Source organism: Elgaria multicarinata, chromosome 2, assembly GCF_023053635.1.
Source record: "Elgaria multicarinata webbii isolate HBS135686 ecotype San Diego chromosome 2, rElgMul1.1.pri, whole genome shotgun sequence".
NCBI classification, from domain to species: Eukaryota; Metazoa; Chordata; class Lepidosauria; order Squamata; family Anguidae; genus Elgaria; species Elgaria multicarinata.
In genome coordinates, this window is record NC_086172.1 from 67215179 (window position 1) to 67237814 (window position 22636).

At 39.6% G+C, this 22636-nt stretch overlaps 1 protein-coding gene across 2 annotated transcripts; it reads left to right on the top strand.

Moving 5' to 3' along the window:
- Positions 1 to 335: 335 nt before the first annotated feature.
- On the top strand, positions 336 to 19252 carry CCDC14 (coiled-coil domain containing 14). 2 transcript variants are annotated; one of them, XM_063116667.1, is made up of 13 exons: positions 336 to 408; positions 1929 to 1984; positions 2528 to 2594; positions 5008 to 5080; positions 5398 to 5538; positions 6106 to 6348; positions 6442 to 6539; positions 9435 to 10014; positions 10523 to 10664; positions 11644 to 11723; positions 12984 to 13202; positions 15285 to 15417; positions 18124 to 19252. In XM_063116667.1, exons 1-13 carry the CDS (start codon positions 376 to 378, stop codon positions 19106 to 19108), a joined length of 2850 nt encoding a protein of 949 aa, XP_062972737.1. In that variant the 5' UTR covers positions 336 to 375; the 3' UTR covers positions 19109 to 19252. The 2 variants fall into 2 exon arrangements, with proteins under 2 accessions (XP_062972737.1, XP_062972739.1); XM_063116669.1 differs by having other exon boundaries at positions 10526 to 10664.
- Positions 19253 to 22636: the final 3384 nt, after the last annotated feature.

Below are 22636 nucleotides of genomic sequence, written 5' to 3' on the forward strand. Positions count from 1 at the left end.
GGAGAATACCGGGAGTTGTAGCATTTGCTTTCTATGCAAACACGCATAGCGTCGCGCTCTAACTTGCAGCACGACAATCCCACCCCTCTGGGAAGCGATCAGCAACAAACTCGCTCAGCCACGCCTTCCTCGCCCTTCACTGCCTCTATTGGTTCAACTTCGCAACGGCTCTCGCCAATAAGAGGGCTCCGTCCTCTCATTTCCCGCCTACCTATTCCTTTCCCGCCCAGGCTACCGCCGCCTCATAACGAGGGGCGGGAGTAGGCGGGGCTTTGCGTTAGGCCCGTCTACCTGGGTAGCCGTTGGGCTCGTCAGTCGAGTTTGGAGAAGTTCAGGGGCGGTTGTGTCCTTGTCTCTGCTCTTCTTTGGGTGACGATGGCGAGGCAGGGTTACCTGCGACACCATAAGGTAAAACCGATAACTAGGGGAGCCCACAGAGGTGGGGGTGAATCAAGCAACCTTATAATAGTTCTATTAAACTAATACTTCCTATATGTGCCCTGTAAAACCCCTGCATTCAGTTTATTCCCTCCCCATTTAAGATTAGCGTACGAAGAGAACTATTTGCAAGGCGTCCCTCCCCCTTTCCCCACAGCAGATCCAGCAGGGGCGAGGGGGGAAGTTTTGAAAAAGGCGCCCGAGAGAGAATGACCAGGACTAGCTGCTGGTGGTGGTGGTTTTTCTGGGCAGGGCGTGAGCGGTGGTGGTCTCCAACCTTGTAAAAGCAGAAAATCTAGGCTTGCGTTGAGCCCGTTGGAAAACCTGGAGTTTCCCCCTCTCACCAAAATACCTGGTTTTACAGTGTGTGGATGTGAAGTGTTCTGGTTTCTAAGAGATCACGTACTGTAAGTGCTGGTTTAATCACACAAACACAACCTCTCCTCGTTTGTAATGCTGATGCAATAACTTTATTTATTGTTAATATTTATACTCTGCTGTTGTTGTGCATGCAACTAAATGGTACAAGAAAACAAATTCCTTATATATTAGGGGGAAATGGCTTAGAGGCATAGGGTTAGATCCAGACTTGGTCATTTTTAGCAAATACCCTTTGATTAATGGGACTTAAATTAGTCTGTGGCAAAGACTGGAGCCAACTCATTTCAGGAATTTAATGATCCTAGGAAAATCTAGTTACCACAAATCTGCTAACAATGCACCTGCCAACAAATGTAGCAAGGACCTTTTATTAAAAACAACAACACCCACAACTGAATTTATTACCAAATCATGAAAAACGACATTTATAATATCTAAAAATGGAATCATGGCTATCTCTATCACACTGAGTTAAAGACTGATTTTCTGTATAAGAAAACTAGAAGGGGGAAAATCTTTCTGAGATTAAGCATAATAAATTACACAGTGTAAATTACAAGAACTAAAAAATGATTGTAGGCACTAGAATCCAATTGATGCCATTTTATGTCTCGCTAAGCTCGTCCACGAAACTTATGAATACTCATGTACTGCTATTTTATTCCTCCAACTAGCTGAGCTTTTGTACAGTTTTTCCCCCCACATTCTAAAAAGTTTTTTTTCTTCCCCTGCCCCTTTTGCTTGCTGCCCTTCCCACCACTGGAATGTGGCCCCCAAGAACTTTTCCAAAATGAAATTCAGCCCTTCCACTGAAAGAAGTTCTGTACCCCTGATCTAGGTATGCAGACATGTTTATATTGCCACAGAGTATTGTGTTTATGGGTTGCTTTGCAGTTCCACTGAAGTAGACTGTTTTCTTTTTTTAGTCCTACCCTTATATTTTTAATACTTTAAACTAAGATATCACTTACATAGTGACTTTTTTGTACAAAATATTATTCTGAATAGACTTTAATACTTTCTTCATAAGCCAGAGATGTGTGTTCTCCATTACAATTCTGCTGGAAAACAAATATAAAATATTAAGTGCTTGTTTGTGTAATCAACAGGTACTGTCTTCAGGAAGGTTGACTGGATCAGCTAAACCAACAAGCGGGAAGAAACAGTAAGAATATCTTCGTTAATACCTTTTACATTACTGCTTATTGTTAAGATTGCCCTAAGTTAAGGGTGAAGAACCTGTGGTCCTCCAGATGGTGTTGGACTACAGTCCCCTATCATACCTGATCATTGGCCATGCTGGTTTGGGCTGATGGGAGTTGGAGTCCAACAACCTCTGAAGAAGCACAGATTCCCCACCTCTGCTCTAACTGTTCACTATTAGCTGACAAAATGCGAAGTTCTTCAGGTTTTGTAAATAAAATATAGAAAAAATGGGGTTGTTCATTTAACTTTTCAAGACTAGTTAACAAACAAAATTGTATAATGCTTTGTTAGTTAAGACTAAATTTTGTTTGTTTTTAAAAATGACAATATAATCTTCAATTCTTGTTGACTTGCAGTGCCTTCCAATGACAGTTCTAGTAGGATTGTTTTTGAAACGGTATTAGAGTTTTTCACTTCCAGGATATCAAAGTACAATTTGTTTCCAAGTTTTCCTTCGTATGTATCATGAAGCTATAGTCAATGCACCATCTCTATATTCCAGAATTGCTCTGAGAAAAGTTGCCCGTTCAGATGGATACTCTCTCTATTCCACAGACTCTGAAGATCAGGTAATGAAAGAATGCAATACCAGATCATTTATGAACAAGTTGAAAAGAATTAGTCCCAATACCAGTGGGATCCTGCTATTTACTTCCCTCCATTGGAAAAATTGACCATTTATTCCTACTTTCTGTTCTTTAACCAGTTACTGATCCATAAGAGGACCTCCTCTTATTCTATGACTGCTAAGTTTATTCAGGAGTCTTTTGTGGGGGACTTTATCAAAAGCATTTTGGAAATCCAAGTAAGCAGTGATCACCCCTTTCTACATGTTTGTTGACACTCCCAAAGAATTCTAGTAGGTTAGTGAGACAGGACTTCCCTTTGCGGAAGCCATGTTGAAAACAATACATTTTATGAGACTGAATTCTCAAAATAGAACCTGCAAGACAAAAATATAGAAAGTTACATGTACCTGAGGTGGCCTTTATTTATTAAACTAGGCACATAAATATAGACTGATAAAAGTTTTCTTTACTAGTAGATCTCTGCTATATAGCTTATCTATTTCTCCTGCTGTGGTCTTTATCTGAATACACCAAGGAAGAAGGAAATCCACCTTTCCTTCCTGCTCCTGAGGAATATAAGAAGATGCAAAGCCATATGGTGTTAATTAACTAAAAGTAACTTTACTACAAATAAGCAAACTATAATTAATCCAAATCAAAGTACTCTCATCAGAGCAGATGGTTTCTAATTGAATCACCTCTGTGCCAACCTGTAAGGTAAACAAAACTATAGATAAGGCCCTATTCTTTTTCTTTTACGTCTACATGCCACAGTCTTGGATACAGTACATAATCCATTGCTCTGAGGTTATGGCTGTTACATACCAGCCATAGTTGAAACTCTGTACAGCTGTCTTATCAGCTCATTGTGGAGCAAATAATCGCAGTGGTTTACTCCTAATTGGATCACTTGCATAATAAAAAAAAATCAAATATTTTTTATACTTCATACTAGTTATTTTATTAAAGTTTGTTTTATTGTAACTGTATTTTATCCTCTGTTACTTATAAACCTATTTTGCTTTTATTGTTGAGTTTGGTTTAAGAGAGGACCTTGTTGATCGTTACTGACCACTTAAAACATCATACTTTTTGTTATCCCTAAGGGCTTTATATTTAGATTAGATATAAGACGGTCAGTTGGGGAAACCTTCTGAGACTTCCCCACCAGGAATGAGTGGCACCGTGGAGTGGTTTTGCAAACACCCACACGTTGTACAGCAGCTTTCCTTCACCTTATGCCCTCCGTATGTTTTGTACTTCGACTCTCAATATTCTGGGGCTGAAGTACAAAATATTTGGAAGGCAGCAGATTGGGGAAGGCTGTTCTACAGACATGTCATTGCCTCATGCTCCGTGACTAGATCTTGACTTGTCCTATTGATTTCAAGACAAACATTTTTAACACCATTTAGCAATTGGTGGTCCTGAAGGCTGTAACAAAGGATTGAAGAAAGCCTGCCAAGTGAAAATGCTGTGTATTCAGCCAGTGTTATGGAACTGCGTGCTCAAAGGAGGTGCCAGACATTGCATTTTTCATTTTAATGTATATGTGCTAGGCTTTTTGCCTAGCTTTATATGATGGTTGGAAGCAGTTTCATAAATTTTGGTTACTAGCACATAAGCAATAACATGTATTCATCACTCTTCCAGATGCACATTGTGTAGTATGCATTCTTTAGAATTTGAAGTGCTTAGGGCACAATCCTATGCATGATTATTTTGTGGCTGACTGAGACAAAAACCAGAATAAGGACTGGTCAAGGCTTCCAATAATCCTGGGACTAATAGTGTATGTCTTGCCCAGTTCTGCTCACCTTCTTCCTCCTCACTTACTCCACCATGTGCCTGTTGCCACTTATTATTTATTTATTATTTATTTAAAACATTTATATCCCGCCCTATATCAATAAGATCTCAGGGCAGCATACAGATAAAAACATATAGTATAAAACAGCAAATATACACAGCTAAAAACAAATTAAACCATAAACCAAGTTAAAACAATATATAATTTAAAAGCAGTAAAACTATTAAAACAGTTAAAACAATGTGCCGACTTAGTGAATTCAAACATTAAAAGCTTTGTTTAAAAAAACATGTTTTCACTGGGCACCAGAATAAAATCAGCGTTGGCATCAGTTGGGCCTCCAAGGGGAGGGCATTCTACAGTCGGGGTGCCACTTCAAACCCACACACACCAGTGCTGTAGACTATTTTGCCTTCAGCTCCATGTTAGCAAAACTTTAGAAGTTCTATAAAAGCTCAGACTTTGTGAGTGGAATAACTTCTGCAAAACTGTTAGTATTGCCGCAGCTTACATGTGGCTTGGAACATTCAGTAGTGCTAATAATGAACTATTTTATGTGACTGGAAACTGCAGTATGCAATCTTATTTATATCCTTTCCACAGGTTACAACTATTCATCATGGCCTTGATCGCTGTGCAGCTTTACTAAAGGACATTTTGCAAAATGAATCTGAAGGTAGTATCCTTTTGATTATTTGAGTTCGGTTTTCATTCTATAGAAACTATACCACTTAGTAACAAAATAAGCCATCTACAGTATAGTATAGATGGCTTACTCTGTTTCTAAGTAGTATTGTTGAAGGCATATTTATTCAGCTCAGCATTCTCCCAGTCTGTACTTGAGTTGCTGTGTATGTGTGAGTGTGTATCTGCTTTTTAAATTGTATTTTCATGCATTTTGTAATCCTGCAAACTATCTTGTGAGGGCAGTGCACCTTGAAAGGCATGTTTAAAATTCAATGTCTAAATATATAATGTTTCAAATGATGCTAGGAATGGACACTATCTGTCGAAAGGTGGAGAAAGCAGCTGTTGTCAGAACCACCTCCAGACCATTAGTTAATAAAGTGAATGGTTCAAAAAAGAGGGCCCCAAAGAAAAAACTTATTTCTGCAAATGTGCACAGTGAAATAGGTAAGCAATTTTTCTTTGGCTTAAAACAAATATTTACCCCTAACTTTTAATTTTTTTCCTCCATTTAATATTTCACTTGTCGGTTTCATGTTTAGCTTGTCAATTATAAGATGCAATTTGCACTCTGTTTTATAAAGCTGTGATTTTGTTTACAAGTCTGAGTACTGTAAAGGTTCAGTAAGTTTCAGTTATACTACCAAATCAAATTTGCTTCATTGAGGTTATTTTCAGCCATAGACTTTAAATATTCTATATTCATCAGTTGGATTAACAAGAGTATTTACTATTTGGTCTTGGTCCAAATGCAGGCCACTGCCATGCTCATATGACTGTATAACAAATTATACTGAGCACTGTACTGTTGGGAAAGGGCCAATGTTTAAGAATATCACTCATTATCTTTATATTCTATGAATAATTGTCATAACCAAGGCTACAAATGTACAGTGGCACTTCAAAGATAACCTTGCAAGACCTGGATTCCAAACCCCAAAAAGGTTAGTACTGTATCTGGATTATATTAGATCTTAAAGACCTTTTAAAAATTATTATTTTTGCTTTTCGTAGTGCCTGTGTCAAATAGGAAGCCAGCTTCAGTTAATGCAACTGCTGTTGGAAAGGACCCAGCCCGTATAAACACCAACCAAACTTCTGTTCAACCAATTCATATACCGTGCAGTCAGCATTCTCCTGTAATGCATCAGAAACTGTGTGAGCATGTACAAACCCAAATGTCTATGTTAAATATCCATCCTCCACAAAAATCCAATGGTGTTCCTGAAGTATTACTTTCCACCATTCCTGAAAATGGTGAGTGTGGATATCATGTTTTCGTATCATAGTAATTTTGTTGCTGTTTTAACCTTAGTATTAACAATTTTGCTTTTTGCCTTTCTTTGATAGCTGCATATCAGCCTCTTACATTATTCAACTACCGTTTACCTACCTCTACACCAGCTCTGTCGCCACAGCATGCAGCTAATTCTGTAGTTGTTCAGCCTGTAAGTATCCTGTTAAAGCCCTAAGTGAGCAGTCAATTTTGGATTGCCATGTTTTATTCTGTACATGTAGATAGTGAAATCTATTTTGCCTTCATTAAAATCTTCCTTAATAGTTGTTGAGTCCAGTGGAATTTAATGAGTGTTGACCTAGAACAGATGTAGATCAGTAGTCATTTTACCTTTTCATCTCTTTTATTTGGGGCTGTCAGAGAAGGTGAACATGAATGAATTGCAGTTCTTCTTGAGCTTGGCAACATGTTGAGGAAGCCCTACATATTTGTGGCACAAATCCAGTGGCTTCAAAATCTCCTCATTCCAGGTGGGAAGCAACAGGACTCTATTTTAACCTCGATAGATTATGCTGAGACTAGATTGGAGTCCAGCAGATTAGAGTGCTTTCCTATTCCTGAATCTGTTTCCCTGAACTCCCCACACCCATTTAATTGTGCACTCATTTATCTTTAGTCGTCTGTTCCTGAATCAGTCACATCTTTTCCAGTACATCTAAATGCTTCACACTAATGCTGGAGTGTGTGAGAGGCTCACGGATGTGTAAATGGAATTTGCTTGTTACCTGTTCTAGATCATATATCATGTGGCTCTCCAGATGTTTAGGCCTACAACTCCCATCATACCTCATTAACTATGCTGGCTAAGGCTGGTGGGAATTGTAGCCCAAAACATCTGGAGGGCCACAAATTGCATACCCCTGTCCTAGATCCTGCCTTCCCCTTTTAGGCTAGCACAATTATAACAAATGCATTCTGCTAGCCAAAAGGATAAAAAGAAATCAATACAAATAAAAAAAGACCCAAACATTTGCATGTTCATACCACCTTTTGCTTGATACCATGCCACTCTTGTCTCTTTTCTTTGTGGTGACAGGAGACAATAATTCCTTGTGCTTTCTTTTATGCTATAACACGTCCCACAATAATCAAGACAAAAGGTGAACATACAACTTTAGTGGAACATATACCTTTCTTCAAAGTGAAACTTTTTTGAAGAATGCCAGCACTGCAGCAACATTAATTCAGTGATACCTGCTATAGGTCCTGTTAGAATGTAATGCTGGCATTTGGTGGCAATTTGTGGGTTAATTAATTAACCCCAAAATTGCAGGGACACGCACTATAGGTATGTAAGCCATTTCCAGCAACAACCTACAAATGCAGCTTTAATAAGTTGTTTCTGTGACATCCAAACCCAGACACTTGGAGTTGTTCATGTGTTAAAACAACCCCAGGTAACCCAAGAAGAAACCTACAAATTGCCACCATATGCCACCATTGCATCTGAACATCAGGTACTGTCAAGTGTACCTAATTAGCAATGTAGATAATCTCTTAAATGTCTTGCGTTTGCTTTGTGTGTTGGGTATAGAGATGTAAAATTTCTGGAAATTTTGAGGCCATGAAAAAGCTTTTGGGGGGAAATAAGGAAATTTTGGGGGAAATGGAAAAATAGGCATTACTTGTAGTATTTTAACAGATCTAAAGTGACTTTGTTGCTTTAAGACAGCCTTCCTCCAGATATTTTGAACTTCAACTCCCATTAGCCTCAAGCAGCATGGCCAGTGGTTAGGAATGCCAGGCATTGTAGTCTAAAACATCTGGAGGTCTCCAGGCTAGAGAAGGCTGCTTTAGGAACATAGAGCAGTCTTTCTGTTCTTAAAGTTGTGTTATGTATAACTTGGTTTTCTCATAAAGTTATTATATTTAAACCTTTAAAAGTAAAATCAGTAAACTTGTGATTATTTTCTGAATAAACTATACTTTTACATTTAATGTACCAAGTATGATTATTTTATGAGCAAACCAAGATATACATTTATTAGAGGTTCCTATTTAATGTCTGACTGGAGGGAACGTCAGCAAGTAGTCCCTGAAACATCTGAATCATCCTAGAAGCCAGAAGAAGCAGGAAGAACTAGAGGCAGAGGAAGACTGGTGTACAGCAACTGTTCCTGTACACCAGGAAGTGTAGGGAAATTCCTCAACCTGTTCCTATTTGTGGAGCTTAGAGAAATCTGATCTGAAGGAAAAGTTATTGAGATTTCATTTAATTGGGAAAGACTCAGCTTGGGAATTAAAAATATTTAATTTAAGAACCTTTAAGCAATCTCAGCATTTTATTTTAACAATGTCACTTTTGTAAATAATTTCCGTTAATGAACATCTGATTTTTTGCTCATTTTGAAAATTTCTGTTTAGTGGTAATGTCAGTCCCATGTACATGCCATGGGAACCAGGCTACTGCGTTTTTATAGGTAGCAAGGGTTTGTTCTAGTGGCAGCATTTTAAATGTTTTATAGCTGAGGCAGTATTTCCTAGTGATGAGGACTAATTTTGAGAACTTTAAAAACTGTGAAAGTGAATTCTATGGACTCAAGCCTCAAAGTTAATTATTAAAGGAAAGAAATATAGGTGGGATAATCCTCATGTTGTTCTGTTGGTTCTGATGGCAATAGCTGGATAACCAGTATTTTTCACATATGGGTTTTAGATTGACTGCTACAAAATAATCCCAGAAACACAGGACTGTATTAAACCCAAACTGCACATTTATTTCCATCGTTACGCTAAGGTGACTCATATGTTGGCAAACTGAGGCTAAATGTGTATCAGTAAAAGATACTTCTGATCAATAATTTTACCCTATGATGAGCTGGGCTCCTAGCACTAAGAATTCAGAGTTCTGGAGGTTCCATGCCCTGACCTCTGGAGTAAGAAGGGGCTGAGAGCAGTCCAAGGGTTTGTAATCTTGAGGGGGATCATCACAAAGTGCAATAGGCACATATAAACTCACTGATACTTTTTTCTAATTGCTTGCAAGTGAATGTGCAAGACTGAGATTTCAGTGTAGAAGATTTTTTTGTGTGTTTGTTTGCTATAGGGTGTTCCCATGGACAACTTCAACCAGTGTGCATCACAAATGGGACCTGTTCTTTTGCCAGCAGGTTCCAGTGCTTCCAATTCTACTGCACAAGTGCAGCCTGTTGCTTCATGTTCTGCTCTTCCCCATATTACGCAGTCTACTACAAATGATCCTACACCACCTACAATTCTTGCTCCACCTGCTAGCAGAGAGGCTGTGTCAGACCAAGGAAACCATGAGCCACAGTTTAAAGAGGCAGACCTAATAAGGTGTATTCAGGCACACCTGGCCCTACTGCAGGCATACGAAAAGGAGAGCGAGAAGGCCAATGAAAAATACCGGGACGTTGACCCAATACAGCCTAAGCCCTTGAATTCTGGAGAAGATGAAACTACTGAAGAATGTAGTGAGGGTCCTCTTAGTGAAGCGGATGACTTGGATGGAGTTGACATGGCACCAGTGAGAGATACGAGTTGCCAGACTAGCTTTGACAAGGAAATTTTAAAGCCTAAAAATGCAAGCCGACAAAGAACAGCTCAAAAACTGATGACACTGAAGTACCTTTTGGGAGAACTCAAGGCCCTCCTAATTGACCATGGTAATAGCTTTCTACTTATGCTTTGATGGATTGATATTTCTATGAAGTTGACTAAATTGAATGCCAATGTGACAAAACCAAGATTGAGCTTAGTTTGTCTCTGCATCTGCTAAGTGTTTGAGTGTTTGCCTGAAGGCTTAACATTATTTTATGTGTTATCAGTGGGTAGTAATGCACTGTGACTCTCTGCGCACAGCTTTATTGATAAGAGTGGGAGATATTCCCAATATTCACCCACCTACATTTTAGTCCCACATTAAGGCTGCAAGAGTCATAAATGAAACATGCTATCTCTGTTAGAGCTCTAACCTTAAAGGGGGCATACTAAAGAAAGGCTCAGGCTTGTATCGCAGCATATGGAAGAAGCTGATTTAGAGGTATTCCACAGTTTGGAGCACTAGACAGTACACTTCGTATTCTTCATAGGAAGATCAATTAAACTTCACAAGTATATGTTCTGAAGTGTTTGTGTGTTTGACTATTCATCAGATTTATTTTCTCCTTGTAGAAGATTCAGAAATTTTGAGACTGTTAGGTGAAGCGGAAGACGCTGTATCTCTCTTGCCTGCAGCAGCTGAAAATACAAATGTGCAAGCTGAAATAGCACTTGCTCTTCAACCTCTCAGAAGTGAAAATGCCCAGTTGCGCAGGTCAGAAATGTGTATGTGAAAAACAACCTACTTCAGGCTATAGTGGTGGTTCTCTAGATTGCAGCTTCAAATGGTTAGGAAAGGATGAAGAAATGGTTAAAGTGAAGGCACTTGTGTCAGGATTCTGTACTTTTTCAAGGACTAGATATGTAGATATCTATATATTTCTGCTTTACCAATACAATGAATACAATTAATGTGTAATTTTTTTTGCCAAAAAACTTACTTTATCAAATAGGCAACTAAAATGAATAAGAAGCATATGGAAGTTACAACACTGGCAGAGTATCTTATTGAGTCTTTTCTGTTCTGTGACTGTGCACAGCCCCATTTCTACTCCAGTGCATTGCTGCATAGCCTTTGTCCTCGCACTGAGTCTGCACTTTTCAGGCAGAGTTCATTGGATGGGAAGTGGGGTGTGCAGAGGAAATTACTGGGCAGCAGGAAGCCACATAACAGCAGCCTGATTAGTGCTGAGATTCAAGTCTACACAGTACGCCAATAGTTGTTAGTTCCACTAGCCTAGTTGTTAAAGGTTGGTAGGCCAGTGGAAATAACTATGATCAGTTTGAATATACAGAATAACGTCACTATAATTTGGTTGACATATGGCTTGGCTATTCCCTGCTGACTTTCATCAGATCAACAGTAGTAATAGCAAGCCAACTGGAGGTTGCTATCTCAGTTACAACTGGGATTCAACTGCATAATGTGAATCGTGAAAACAATCTGGGATGAAATTTTTGTATCTCAACATTGGCTTAGTAAGTGAGGGCCAGTTGTCCCGAGCAATGATCCCTGTGCACAAAAATACCTACCAGAGAGCAAAGAGTTGGCTCTGGATGGATAGTTAACTTCAAATCTTTAAGGCAATGTATTTTGCAACTTTTTACCATCAAATAAATCCAATTTTCCTATTGAAAATAGTTTTCTTAAATGCGTTCTTGCTCTCCTTCCCCCTCCCCCCATTCACACATAGGCGATTAAGAATATTGAATCAGCAGCTCAAGGATCAAGAGAGGGCTGAAAAGGATGGCCATCTGGATAGAAACTTTGAATGTAAGTAGCAAGCTGTAAAGACTTGCATATATTTTAAAAGCACTTTCAACAAAACTTGAGAAGTACTAATAGTCTTCTAACAGCTCTGGAAGCAGTGCTTTTTTGTGTGTCTAAGTACTTAAGAAGTATAACTTTAATATACAAAAGTAACTGGCACTCTTGTTCATTCAGCCACAACACCATGGGATACATACCTGTTAATCTTATGGGTGGAGAACCAAATCTTGCGGGAACACCTATCCAGAAAGTCTGTGGATTTGAGCCCAAGCTTTCATTTCATTTCTTTATTACACTCATATCAAGGACGCATGGGTACTTCTTTTCTGCCCTTCTCCCACCCCCAGGTGTGATCAGGCTGAAAAATAGTGTTTGGCTCCCAAGTCACTCAGAGCTTCAGGTCTGAGTGGAGATTTAAACTGGTGTCTCCAGCTCGTAGTCGAATACTCACTACATTTCACTGGTTGTCATGGTTGTGGCCTGCAGTGGTACTGCTGATATACTGTGATGACAGTTCTTGAGTTGTGTGTAGAGATACAAAGAGGTTATTTTAATAAGTATTCAGCAAAGGTTAGGTGACCAAGTAGTTAAATACAGATTAGGCAGTAATATATGTCAACAATTTGTATACATTACCTGCAGAGTGGCTACACTGCTTAGTTAAAAATCTTGCCAGTGTAATGTAGCATTTGAATATCTGCCAAGTGCATCTTTAAAAAGGAGGCTCATTAGGACACTGCCTCTTGCCCTGTCATGTTGTTTTACATCAAATAATGCCATTGCAGCATCCTAATTCAAGTGGTTAGAATGAAGTATTGACTTCACTGTGAAAATCATTGTGTAGTTGCTCTTACAATTTGAATACACACACACTTGATTCACACTACTGAATTGTCTATATACAATTGTGTGGAGAATAGAAAGTGAACCAAGCAGTACATACAGTGCATCAGCTACATCTTCATGATCACAGTTGCTGATCCCTAGACAAGCTCTAACCATTAAACTAACTTGATTTTGGCCTAGAAGGAAATGAGTACAAAGGAGCTACTTCAGAACAGTGTTTCTTGTGTGTTCCAGTAAGTAGATATCACAATCTTCTACACTTCTAGACTGTCTTCAAGGGAAGGCCAACTCCAAGTAAAATGCATTATAGTTATCGATCCCAAAAATTACCAGGCTATGCTGCCTTTTCTTTCTTAGTGGTTAAATATTTGTCTATGGAGCTGAACTTTAAAACAATTATGTGTTTTCCTCCCATAGTTTCCTCCCTCCAGTCTTTGAATATGACACTGCAGAGCCAATTGAACAAATCTATGGAAAGCATTGAGTTGCTGCAGAATAAAAATGAAGAGTTCATAAAAATCTTAGAAAGCCAAAAAGAAGAAAATAAAAGGCTCACCAGAATGATCCATGAAAGAGACCAGGAGTTGCTTGAAAAGAGACGGCAGTATGATATTGACTCAACCAAGCTCAAAATTGGTGTGTACATTGACAGTCTTTTTGGACTACAAAATTTGTTCATTTCACATGTTGACTAGGATGCCATATTTCAGACAGACTCAAGTGAGGTGGCAAAACTCTGTATTTGTTCCGTAGGATCAGTTTCAGCTGCTGTGAGCCAAGGAGGTGAAGAAGGTGCTCATAGCTGCAAAATTGTTTACTTGTTCTTGACCCCTGCCTATCATAGCTAATTAAAGCTAGCTGTGGGGTGGTTGCCCCAGGGTAGGGATGGGGGTCCAGAGTGTGGTGAATGCATTAGTGTGAGAGGGGTTAGTGCTGACTGCCTTTAGAGAGGTGGTCCTGTGGCCACTCCTAAAGAAACCTGCTTTTAGACCCAAAGTGTTAGATAACTATAACCCAGTTGTCATTACCTTCTCTTTGAGGAAGATACTCAAGAGGGTGGTGGTGTCACAGTTCCAGTCTCTTTTGGAGGACACTTGACTCCCTTGACCCATTTTATTCTGGACATAGGCCTGGTTTAGGAACTGAATTGAACTTGGTCACCCTGATGGATAACCTTGATCAGGAGAAGGACAAAGGGAGTGCAACTCTTTTACTCTTGCTCAATCCCTCAGTAGCTTTTGATACCATTGACCACCGTATCCTACTGGATTGTGTCTTTGCGTTGGAAGTAGGGGGCACTATTATACAGTGGTTCCACTGCTACTTGCAGAACTAGTTTCAGTGAATAGCATTGGGGAGTTATTATTTATGTCAGAGAGTGCCACAAGGTACCATCTTGTCCCCAGCGCTAAACAGCATATCTGTTGTGACCATGAGCTGTTGGGAGCAGTCATTAGAATATTTGAGGAGTTCTGTTTATTATATCTGAATTGGGAAAGGCCACGCAGATCCTCGGCAGTTTCTTTTTTAGTATATATATAATTCTTTATTAACACAAATTAAAATACATCAACATAAACAATCAATAAAAAAAAATTAGAAAAAACAAACAAAGCTCAACTGTTAACATTTGTAATTTGTCAATATTCATAATCAAACAGTACAATACAGTTGCTCCCCTTCACCCTTTGGGATCTATTCCTGCTTCCAAAATCTCATTACTTCTTCTGGTGGTGGTTTTCTACTTCTCTTAGAGAACACATATACCAGGAACTGTTTCCAAATTCCCTCAAATTCATTCGTATTTGTTATGCCTCTTCTTACTTTAATATTACATGTCAATTTATCATTAATGGGATCCTCGACAGTTTCCTGGAGCAGTGATGGGCTGGATGGGAGCAAGTAAACTGAGACTGAAGCTTGGTTGGACGGAGGTTGTGTGGGCAGTTCCTGGGTCCCAAGAATTAGACATGTTGCTTGTTCTGCACAGGGTTGCACTCCTTCTGAAGAAGGAGTGCTCATAGAACCATCTGGAGTGCTCATAGAACCATCGCTATCATTGGAGGCCCAAGTGGCTGCAGTGACAAGAAGTGCCTTTGCCAGCTTTGGCTGGAGAGGCAACTGTAGCCATTCCTATGCATTCTATCTAAAATTATTTTTAGGCCACCTTTAAGGTAACTTTATGTCTCAACTACTGTAACACGCATCATGTGGGGCTCCTCTTATGCATGGTCCAGAAGCTGCAACTAGTGCAGAATGCAGTGGCGAGGTTGTTGTCTGATGCACCTAACCGCTGCCGTATAGCAGCATCGTTGGAAGAACTGCACTGGCTGCTAATTTTCTACCAGTCCAGGCTTAAGGTTTTGGTATTAGCCTATAAAATCATAAACAATTTGGGAATGGGCTATCTCAGAGAACGCCTTCTCCCATATAGATCTGCCAGATTGGCTACAATCATCAGAGGCCTTCTTCCTTGTACCACATCCTGCTAATGTCCATCTGGTAACAATTAGGAAGAGGACTTTTTGTTCACCTCAGCGTTTGTTGACACCCGTCTTGATGATTTTTAATTCATACTTGTTGGTTTTAGTCTTAACTTCTATTTGTATTGAAATTTATCAATATAAATGGTTGGTATATGTTGTATATGAGAGGTGATATAAAAATATTTTAAAATAATGATAAAAATTAAGATTTACTCTTATTTATATGTTTAAGAAGCAGATGAGATGTTGGCCAACAAGAAGAATTTCCAGTATAAGTTAGAAGCTGCTGAGAAAGAGAACCAGATTTTGGGTATAACGTTGCGTCAGCGTGATGCAGAAGTGAATAGACTTCGTGAATTGACTCGGTAATGTTGTCCTTGCTTTCCCTCTCCTTGCTGTTGCAGTTTTAGTTTACCGCAATTAGCAAAATGTTATGCTTTGCCTGGACATTTAGAACTGAAAATTGCAGGGTATATTCATTCAATAGCTATGATAAACATACTGAAAGTCCCAAAAATCCAGTTGGGGCAGCAGGGAGCCACCAAAGTGGAAAATGTTTCTCTTTTAGCTAAAAGCTACATATCTCTGAAACTTAACAAAATTCATATGACCCTAATGAGCCAGTTTGAATGTCCCTGCACACAGCTTGGTCAAAGATGTAACAAAACAGTTTGGGATAGGATTTTCTGGGACTTGATATACGGTTATCACACCTATCAAAGCATCATAGCCTACAATTTTCAAGTTTTTATTCTAAGTGTCCAGGTCAAATGCTAATTTCACTGGACTCTTTGCCTTTGAAGTAAGGATAGCAGAAACCAATTTGTACCATTTGGGGTAGGCAAGACTACCTTGGTCTTACTGCTTTGTTGCTGTAATGTAATATATGAGAAAGTGCCATGCTAGTAATTTGACAATTGGATGAAATCAGTATACTATATCAGTACTTGAAAGTTGAGTGGCTTGCAGGCTAATATCAAGATGAAGAATCATCTTGGAATTAATTTAGATTTGATAGCCACAGGAAGCCTGTTTGGACAACATGCTAAGCCATGGCTAAGCCGCTAAGCCTTTTGCAGCAAATGGTTAGTGAGCATGTTATGTAGCCACCATGGTTAGGAGTGGTTAGCACAACACGCTAAGCCATAATATTTAGCTCAAAATGTTTAACCACCATGGCTTAGCATGTCATCTGAACAGGGTCAATAGGAACAAACACAAATAGAGGAATTTAGCTATTTATTTATTTATTTATTTATTACATTTTTATACCGCCCAATAGCCGAAGCTCTCTGGGCGGTTCACAAAAATTAAAACCATAATAAAACAACCAACAGGTTAAAAGCACAAATACAAAATACAGTATAAAAGCACAACCAGGATAATTTAACTCCAGCTATTTAATCAGACATGGAAGCAATTTCCCCTTATAGAAGAAATACTATTTAATGGTGGTGGGCTGGGAACAAAGGTAGCCTTGCTGTCCCATAAAAAAAATCCATACTAAGACAATACCTTCGTTAGGCCAACTAAAATATCAAAAATAGTGTGCATGCTTTTTTCTGATATATTTAGTGGTATGTGGCTAGCCACTAGGTGGTGGTAATCATTCATGTACTGAATTTAAACCTGTTTTGCTAGGGGAAAATCACTATTTACAGTTACCAATGTATATATAAGCCATTGCATTTTGGATTTTAGCTCTTTTTCTTATTTCCTGTGCTGTCCACATGTTGCCCAACCCTGCAGTAGAGGCTTCCCCTTCCCAGTGATCGGTGTTGGGTTGAGGGTAGGGGCACATTTGTCCCTTGCCAGAACAGTGTCAAAGTGCAAGATTGCTTCTTATAATAGTGAATGGCAGCTGTTCACTTACCTTTGCATTATCCCAATATATCTACTAAGGGACAGTAGGGGGTACTGTGGAAAGGATACTGTCTTTCCCACCAATTTTTGCAGAAGGGCAGGTCTTTCTCTTCTAGAAGCCATGCTCTTGATAGCAGGCAATTTGCTTTTGTGGCATGATAACTGTGTCCACCCTTGTATTTATACTGTCCCACTCTGTGTTCCAATTCTTGAGCCCCCTTTCCTTGTAATTCCTGACATGCAAGAGCCATTGCCTTGTGGTTCTAACCCATATGACTGTGGGGTCTGTGAATACCACAAGCATGTGAATAGACTCATGTGAGATTGGTTCTGTTCAGAAGACACCTTAAATCACAGCTTTAACCACAGTGAATAACGGTTTTTGCCCTATTTGCAGTGGTAAAAGCCGTGGTTTAAGGTGTTTTCTGAACTGGGCCACTTTCTCTCTTCTTTGGCATCCTTCCTACGTTGTGGCATTTACTTACTTTCTCTCCCTGAACCCCTGAGGGATAGAAGGACATGGAATGGCTCTGATCTGGCTTGGGGTGTGGATGTGTGAGGGAAATTGCCTTAATCATGCGGGAAGTGTGAGGATGCTGGGGTCAAGGTGTTCTATATATGCATAGTATTTTCCCCCCTTCTGTTTAATTTAGAAAAGCAAATTGAATGTGTTTGCCTTTTTAGAACACCATCAGATAATGTTAGACTTCCATATCAGGGTAGTTTGGAAAGTAACCTTATGAACATGTCTCTTGTTGTGGTCTGTTTAGTTTTAGGGCACAATCCTGTGCATGTTTAGACAAAAGTCCTACAACTCCTGGCATTCCCCAGCTGGCTGGAGAATGCTGGGAGTTGTAGGGTATTTTTTTCTGTCTAAACATCCATGGGATTGAGCCCTTAACCACTTTTAATTCTCCTGAAGCTTAGTATAGGTATGCCTAAATTTTATTTACAGCTCTGTGGAAATGGAGCACTTAGTTATACCGAATGAGGCATACACATGTCTCAAGAGCAAGGTCAGCTGTATCCTGAAAGAGGTTGACAGCACAATCCTATACATGTTTACTCAGTAGTAAGTCCAGATAAATGGGCTATGAGCAAAGGATTGCAGCCTGAACCTAACGACTTGGGACAGATATACAGTGTCTTTATGTTCTGTCTTGTTTATTGTCCTGATTAAAATTAAACTGCTGAACTGTTCTCAACAGGGCTCTACAGGGCAGTATGTCCAAACTACTCTCCGACCTCACTATGGACACCGCTAAACGAAAACAGGAAAGGGGTTTGTCAAAAGCTCTCCTGGAAATTCATGAGAAACAGCTGCAGTCTGACGCATACCCTCTAAGTGATTCCATAATGAGCTACCTCAAAAAATTAGAAACTGATCCTGTTCTGATTAACACAGAGCCTCTCTTATCAAAGTGTGAGATAAAGCAGCCAAATCAAGTACATGAGATAAAGGCAGCTGAACAGTCTCCTCAGAAGAGTCCAGTTGTTGCAGAGGAAATAGTGGCTCCAAGGAACGTTTTTACTTTTCTAAAGTCCAATGTCGAAGCAGCCAGCAACTCGAGTACTTTAGTAGTAGAAGGCCATGAGCCAGATGAGACTATTTACATTCCACTGAGTAGCAGTCCATCTCAGAAATCAGCAACAGCCGCTGAAAGGAATACAGACACACACCGTGAAGTTCCCCAAAGGCTGGACTGTGACTTCGAGTTGGCTGATTCGAAGCAACCAAATAGGTTTGGGGTGCTGGGCAACACAGAGGCCTTTGATAAATTCCATGGTAGCTGTAGTCCAAAAACGACTGTTGAAAATAAATCTGAAATGATGGGGAGGATAGCAAAGCTGGAAGGCGAGAGACACCGAATGCAGCCAAAAGAAATAACAAATGGAGCTGCTAAAGTGATTTCGGACAATCCAGACAGACTTCAGCCTGATAAATTCCTCTACACTCCTATTTCACATCACAAAGAAAGCATGCAGAAAAAAGGTACTGGAATTTCTGCTCCCGAGTCCAGTTTTTCAACTTTTGACTGGATGTCAGGAAAATCTGAATGGACTACATCTTCCTTTTCAACGTTCACTTCCAGAGATGAAGAAGACTTCAAAAATGGTCTAGCAGCCTTGGATGCTAACATAGCTAGACTGCAAAAAACTTTGCAGAGCAGTTTGAAAAAAACGAGTCCTTAAATATATTTCTTCAGAATAAGTGTGGAAGACATGTGTTTCTTGAACTCCTGATTATTTTTAACATCTTTGTACTGTATTTGTATGTGACTGTCTTTTGAATAATAGTTGAGATAAAATTGAACTTTTTAAATACTAAATTAAAGGATAGTTTGATTACAGAACAATCAAGTGTAAATCTGAAATATGCTTGTAAATTTTAATTTTAGAATTTAAAGAAATGTAACTATTCTAATAAAGATAAAATATTGGTTAATACGAAGAACTATATTTTTGTAGACTTTCCTTACTGAAATTACTGAATCACAGGTTTATTTTTCCAAAGCACATATGCATTGAGGCAGTGTACCCAGTAGTAAGACTCAATCCTGCAGCCTAGCCTTTTGTTCATTCAGACTCTGCCTTTAATTCTGTTCCTGTATGTTCACTTAAGTGATGCCATCACTACAGAACTCCAGTTGGTAGGCTGTAAGATTTTTTTCAACCACACTGTCTGTGTGGTGCTTGTTTCGATTAAAGTTAGTTGTGACTAAGGCCCAGTTCATATGTTCTGTGCAATCAAGTGACAAAGTTTTTTTTGTTATGAACTGCTTGTGGTTAGTATCGCTAAATGCTTCCCTCTCTGACAAAAACAAACTACTTGGATGTAGAAATCTAGCATGTCAGGGGAAAGGGTTCAGCCTAGGCCTTGTTGCAGCTAAACAGCCTTGCAAAGAATTCCCTTCAAATTACTAGCTTATAAAAACTTCCACTAGTCTTGCAGAAAAGGGGTAGAGAACTGCATTTTTATGCTGGGCATAGAGAAGAGGGCTTGATTTCTATGCTGGTGCAGACAATGTTCCGTCCCCACTCAACTAACCTATTTGTTCACTTATATGCAATACTAGAGGTGTGCAGAGCAGGTCTTCTCCACCCCAAAATTCAGGGTGGAGCTCTGTTGAGTGGATTCTCTGCTCTGATTTTTGGAGGGAGTCTAACTCTCCACACCACTGGGTTACTCATCAGAGCTCAGTCCTGGTTTTGGTTATTCACTTTATAGGCTACGGCAATTAACCAAAATGCTTACAGCTGTCATTTCTAAAGATAGAGCTGAAACTTGGCAGCATAATAGCTCTTAAATAGGGCTTTAGGTATGCCAAGGTTGAATCAGATGCCTTCATTCCTTGATTTTCTAGGATTTTTAAAAATTCCCCCCCTCAAACCCACCCACCTGATTCTTCATTAATTCACCCCTGAACATTTATGGAGGGAGTTTTATCCTTTACTTTGCTGTGCATTTTGGTTAACTGCCATAACTTATAATGAAGCGGTTATCCGACAACAGGATGGAGCTCCAAATGACCTGTGCTCCACACCACAGGTATCCAATAGTTTTAAAAAGTCCCCTAACCACACCGAAAGTTCAGAGCACCGTCAGACCCTTGGATTTTTTGGTGCGGAGGGCACATTTTTATGCAGTACTTTTCTGCCTATGGTTATCAGGCTAGTTCTTAAATACAAGGCTGTGCTAAGGTACAACAGAGACTAATTTAGAATCTTTTTAATACAAGGGCAGAGTTGTTGAATATGTAAGTGTCTGTAAGCATCAGCATTTCCATTCCAACAGCTCTTTGGTCTCCAAATAGGGTTTGACCACATCCTCCATCAAAGACTCTTGAATAAACTTAGCAGTAATGAGATAAGAGGATAGGTATGTTATGGATTAGTAGCTTTTTCAACAAGAATGAGAAGACAGGAGTAAATGGATAGTTCTCACATTGCAAACAAGTAGTGGTATCCCCTAAGGATCTGTGGGTGGGTGTGTATGTATACACACTAAGGATTTTTTTTCTTGGGCATGGGGGAAACTGGCAGGGACAGGTGGTAAAACTCTTGTGGAACTGGGTAAAGAGAGCTTGGGCCACTTAGTTGCACAAGTCAAGCACTCAATTTATCTAAGCTTTTCAAGTGTTTACGCTCTTGAGGAGCCTAACTGATATTTTGGGCCAAAGAAGTAAGTGTTCACTCATTCCTAGGAAGGGTGATTGCTAAAGCAAACCTGGCTTCAGAGCTTTGAAATAAGGTTTATTCTTTATTTAATCTGGCACATTACCAGATTATCCAATGTCTAGCAGCCCCAAACTCAAATATATTTCATTATTTTATAGCCTTTTTCATATGAACTGGGCAAGAGAATGGGCAATGCTGTTCTGTTTTCCCAAAATAAGTATAGGCTATGTCTGCCTTAACAGTGACGAATTCATTTTGCTCTGCCTTCCCTGAAAGCAGTCTGTATGGCGGGCAAATACCAGAAGGTGATATTAAGGGACTAATGCATTACTCCATGGATTAATGCTATGAGATAGCTGATGATGCAGTTCTATCCCTCATGCTATTTAACATCTACCTGTAACCACTTTTTTGTGATCATTCAGAGATTTAGGCTGAAAGATCAGCAGTCTGTTAATAACAGCCAGCTCTATTTCTCCTTTTCATCTAAGCCAGGTGTGGTAATTTATAACCAAAACAGAATCCACAAGTCAATTGTGGGCTAATAAGCACAGGGTAATGTTCATGGTTTAATTGACTGTGGATAGTATGTTCCTCTGGTGGTACTCTTCTTCAGCTTCAAGGTCACAGCATGATGTGTGCTATTAGATCCAGAGTGCCTTTGGCCAACGTTGGCACTGATTGGATAGTCCCATATTTAGCACTTGACAATAGCGTTCAGTTCTGTGTATGATTCTGAGTGCTGGTGTTGAGTTATACTACGATGTCTGGAAGCCCTGCCTTCTCATGTACAAGCTGCCTGTTTAGCCTGGAGAAAAGAAGCCTGACTGATATGGTAGCACTTTTCAAGTACCTAATGGGTCGTCACAGAAGAGGGCTGGAACCAGTTCTCTATCATCCGATATTGTAGGATACAAAATAATGGTCTTAAGTTAAAGAAAGCCAGTTTTTGGTTGAATGACAGGAAACACTTCCTAACACTTAGAACAGTCAGACAATGAAACCAACTGCCTAGGGAGGTAGTGGACTCTGTCGCTGGAGGTATTCAAGCAGAGACTGGGAAGCCATCGCTCTGGAACCCTGCACTGACAAAGAGGTTAGAATCAATGGCCTAAATGGCCCATTCCAGCTTCCGGTGGATGGTGCCACTTTCAGAGATTCTCAGTTAAGACGCTAAAATAAAAGAGCAGGCCAGACTTTCTTTACTGGCAGATTGGCAGCCATATTTCCTAGGTATTCAACATCAGAGGTTCCTGTATCTTCCAAGAAACTTGTGAAGAGAACATTCTGGCAGGTGCCACTTCCCCTCATCATAGTTTCAGGTTGACGTTGGGAAGCCACACAGCTGTTGGAATTGCCCCTGTGTACAAGCATTGTTGGCCCTCACTAATATTCTGGACTTGGAAACTCTGCCCAGAAAGGCATCGGGAGCAGGGGGAGGAAATAAGGCGGGAAACTGATTTGAACTAGCCCTTTTTGAAGATTAGAAGTGAACTCTGGACAAAGTCATTCTAGTCAGGCTTTCACACATAATTTAATTTG

Excerpts from the sequence above, each read along its gene's own strand:
- CCDC14 (XM_063116667.1), top strand. The coding sequence starts at position 376 with ATGGCGAGGCAGGGTTACCTGCGACACCATAAG. Across the intron at positions 409-1,928 it reads GTTACCTGCGACACCATAAG|GTACTGTCTTCAGGAAGGTT; the intron begins GTAAAACCGATA and ends TGTAATCAACAG. Across the intron at positions 5,539-6,105 it reads AAATGTGCACAGTGAAATAG|TGCCTGTGTCAAATAGGAAG; the intron begins GTAAGCAATTTT and ends TGCTTTTCGTAG.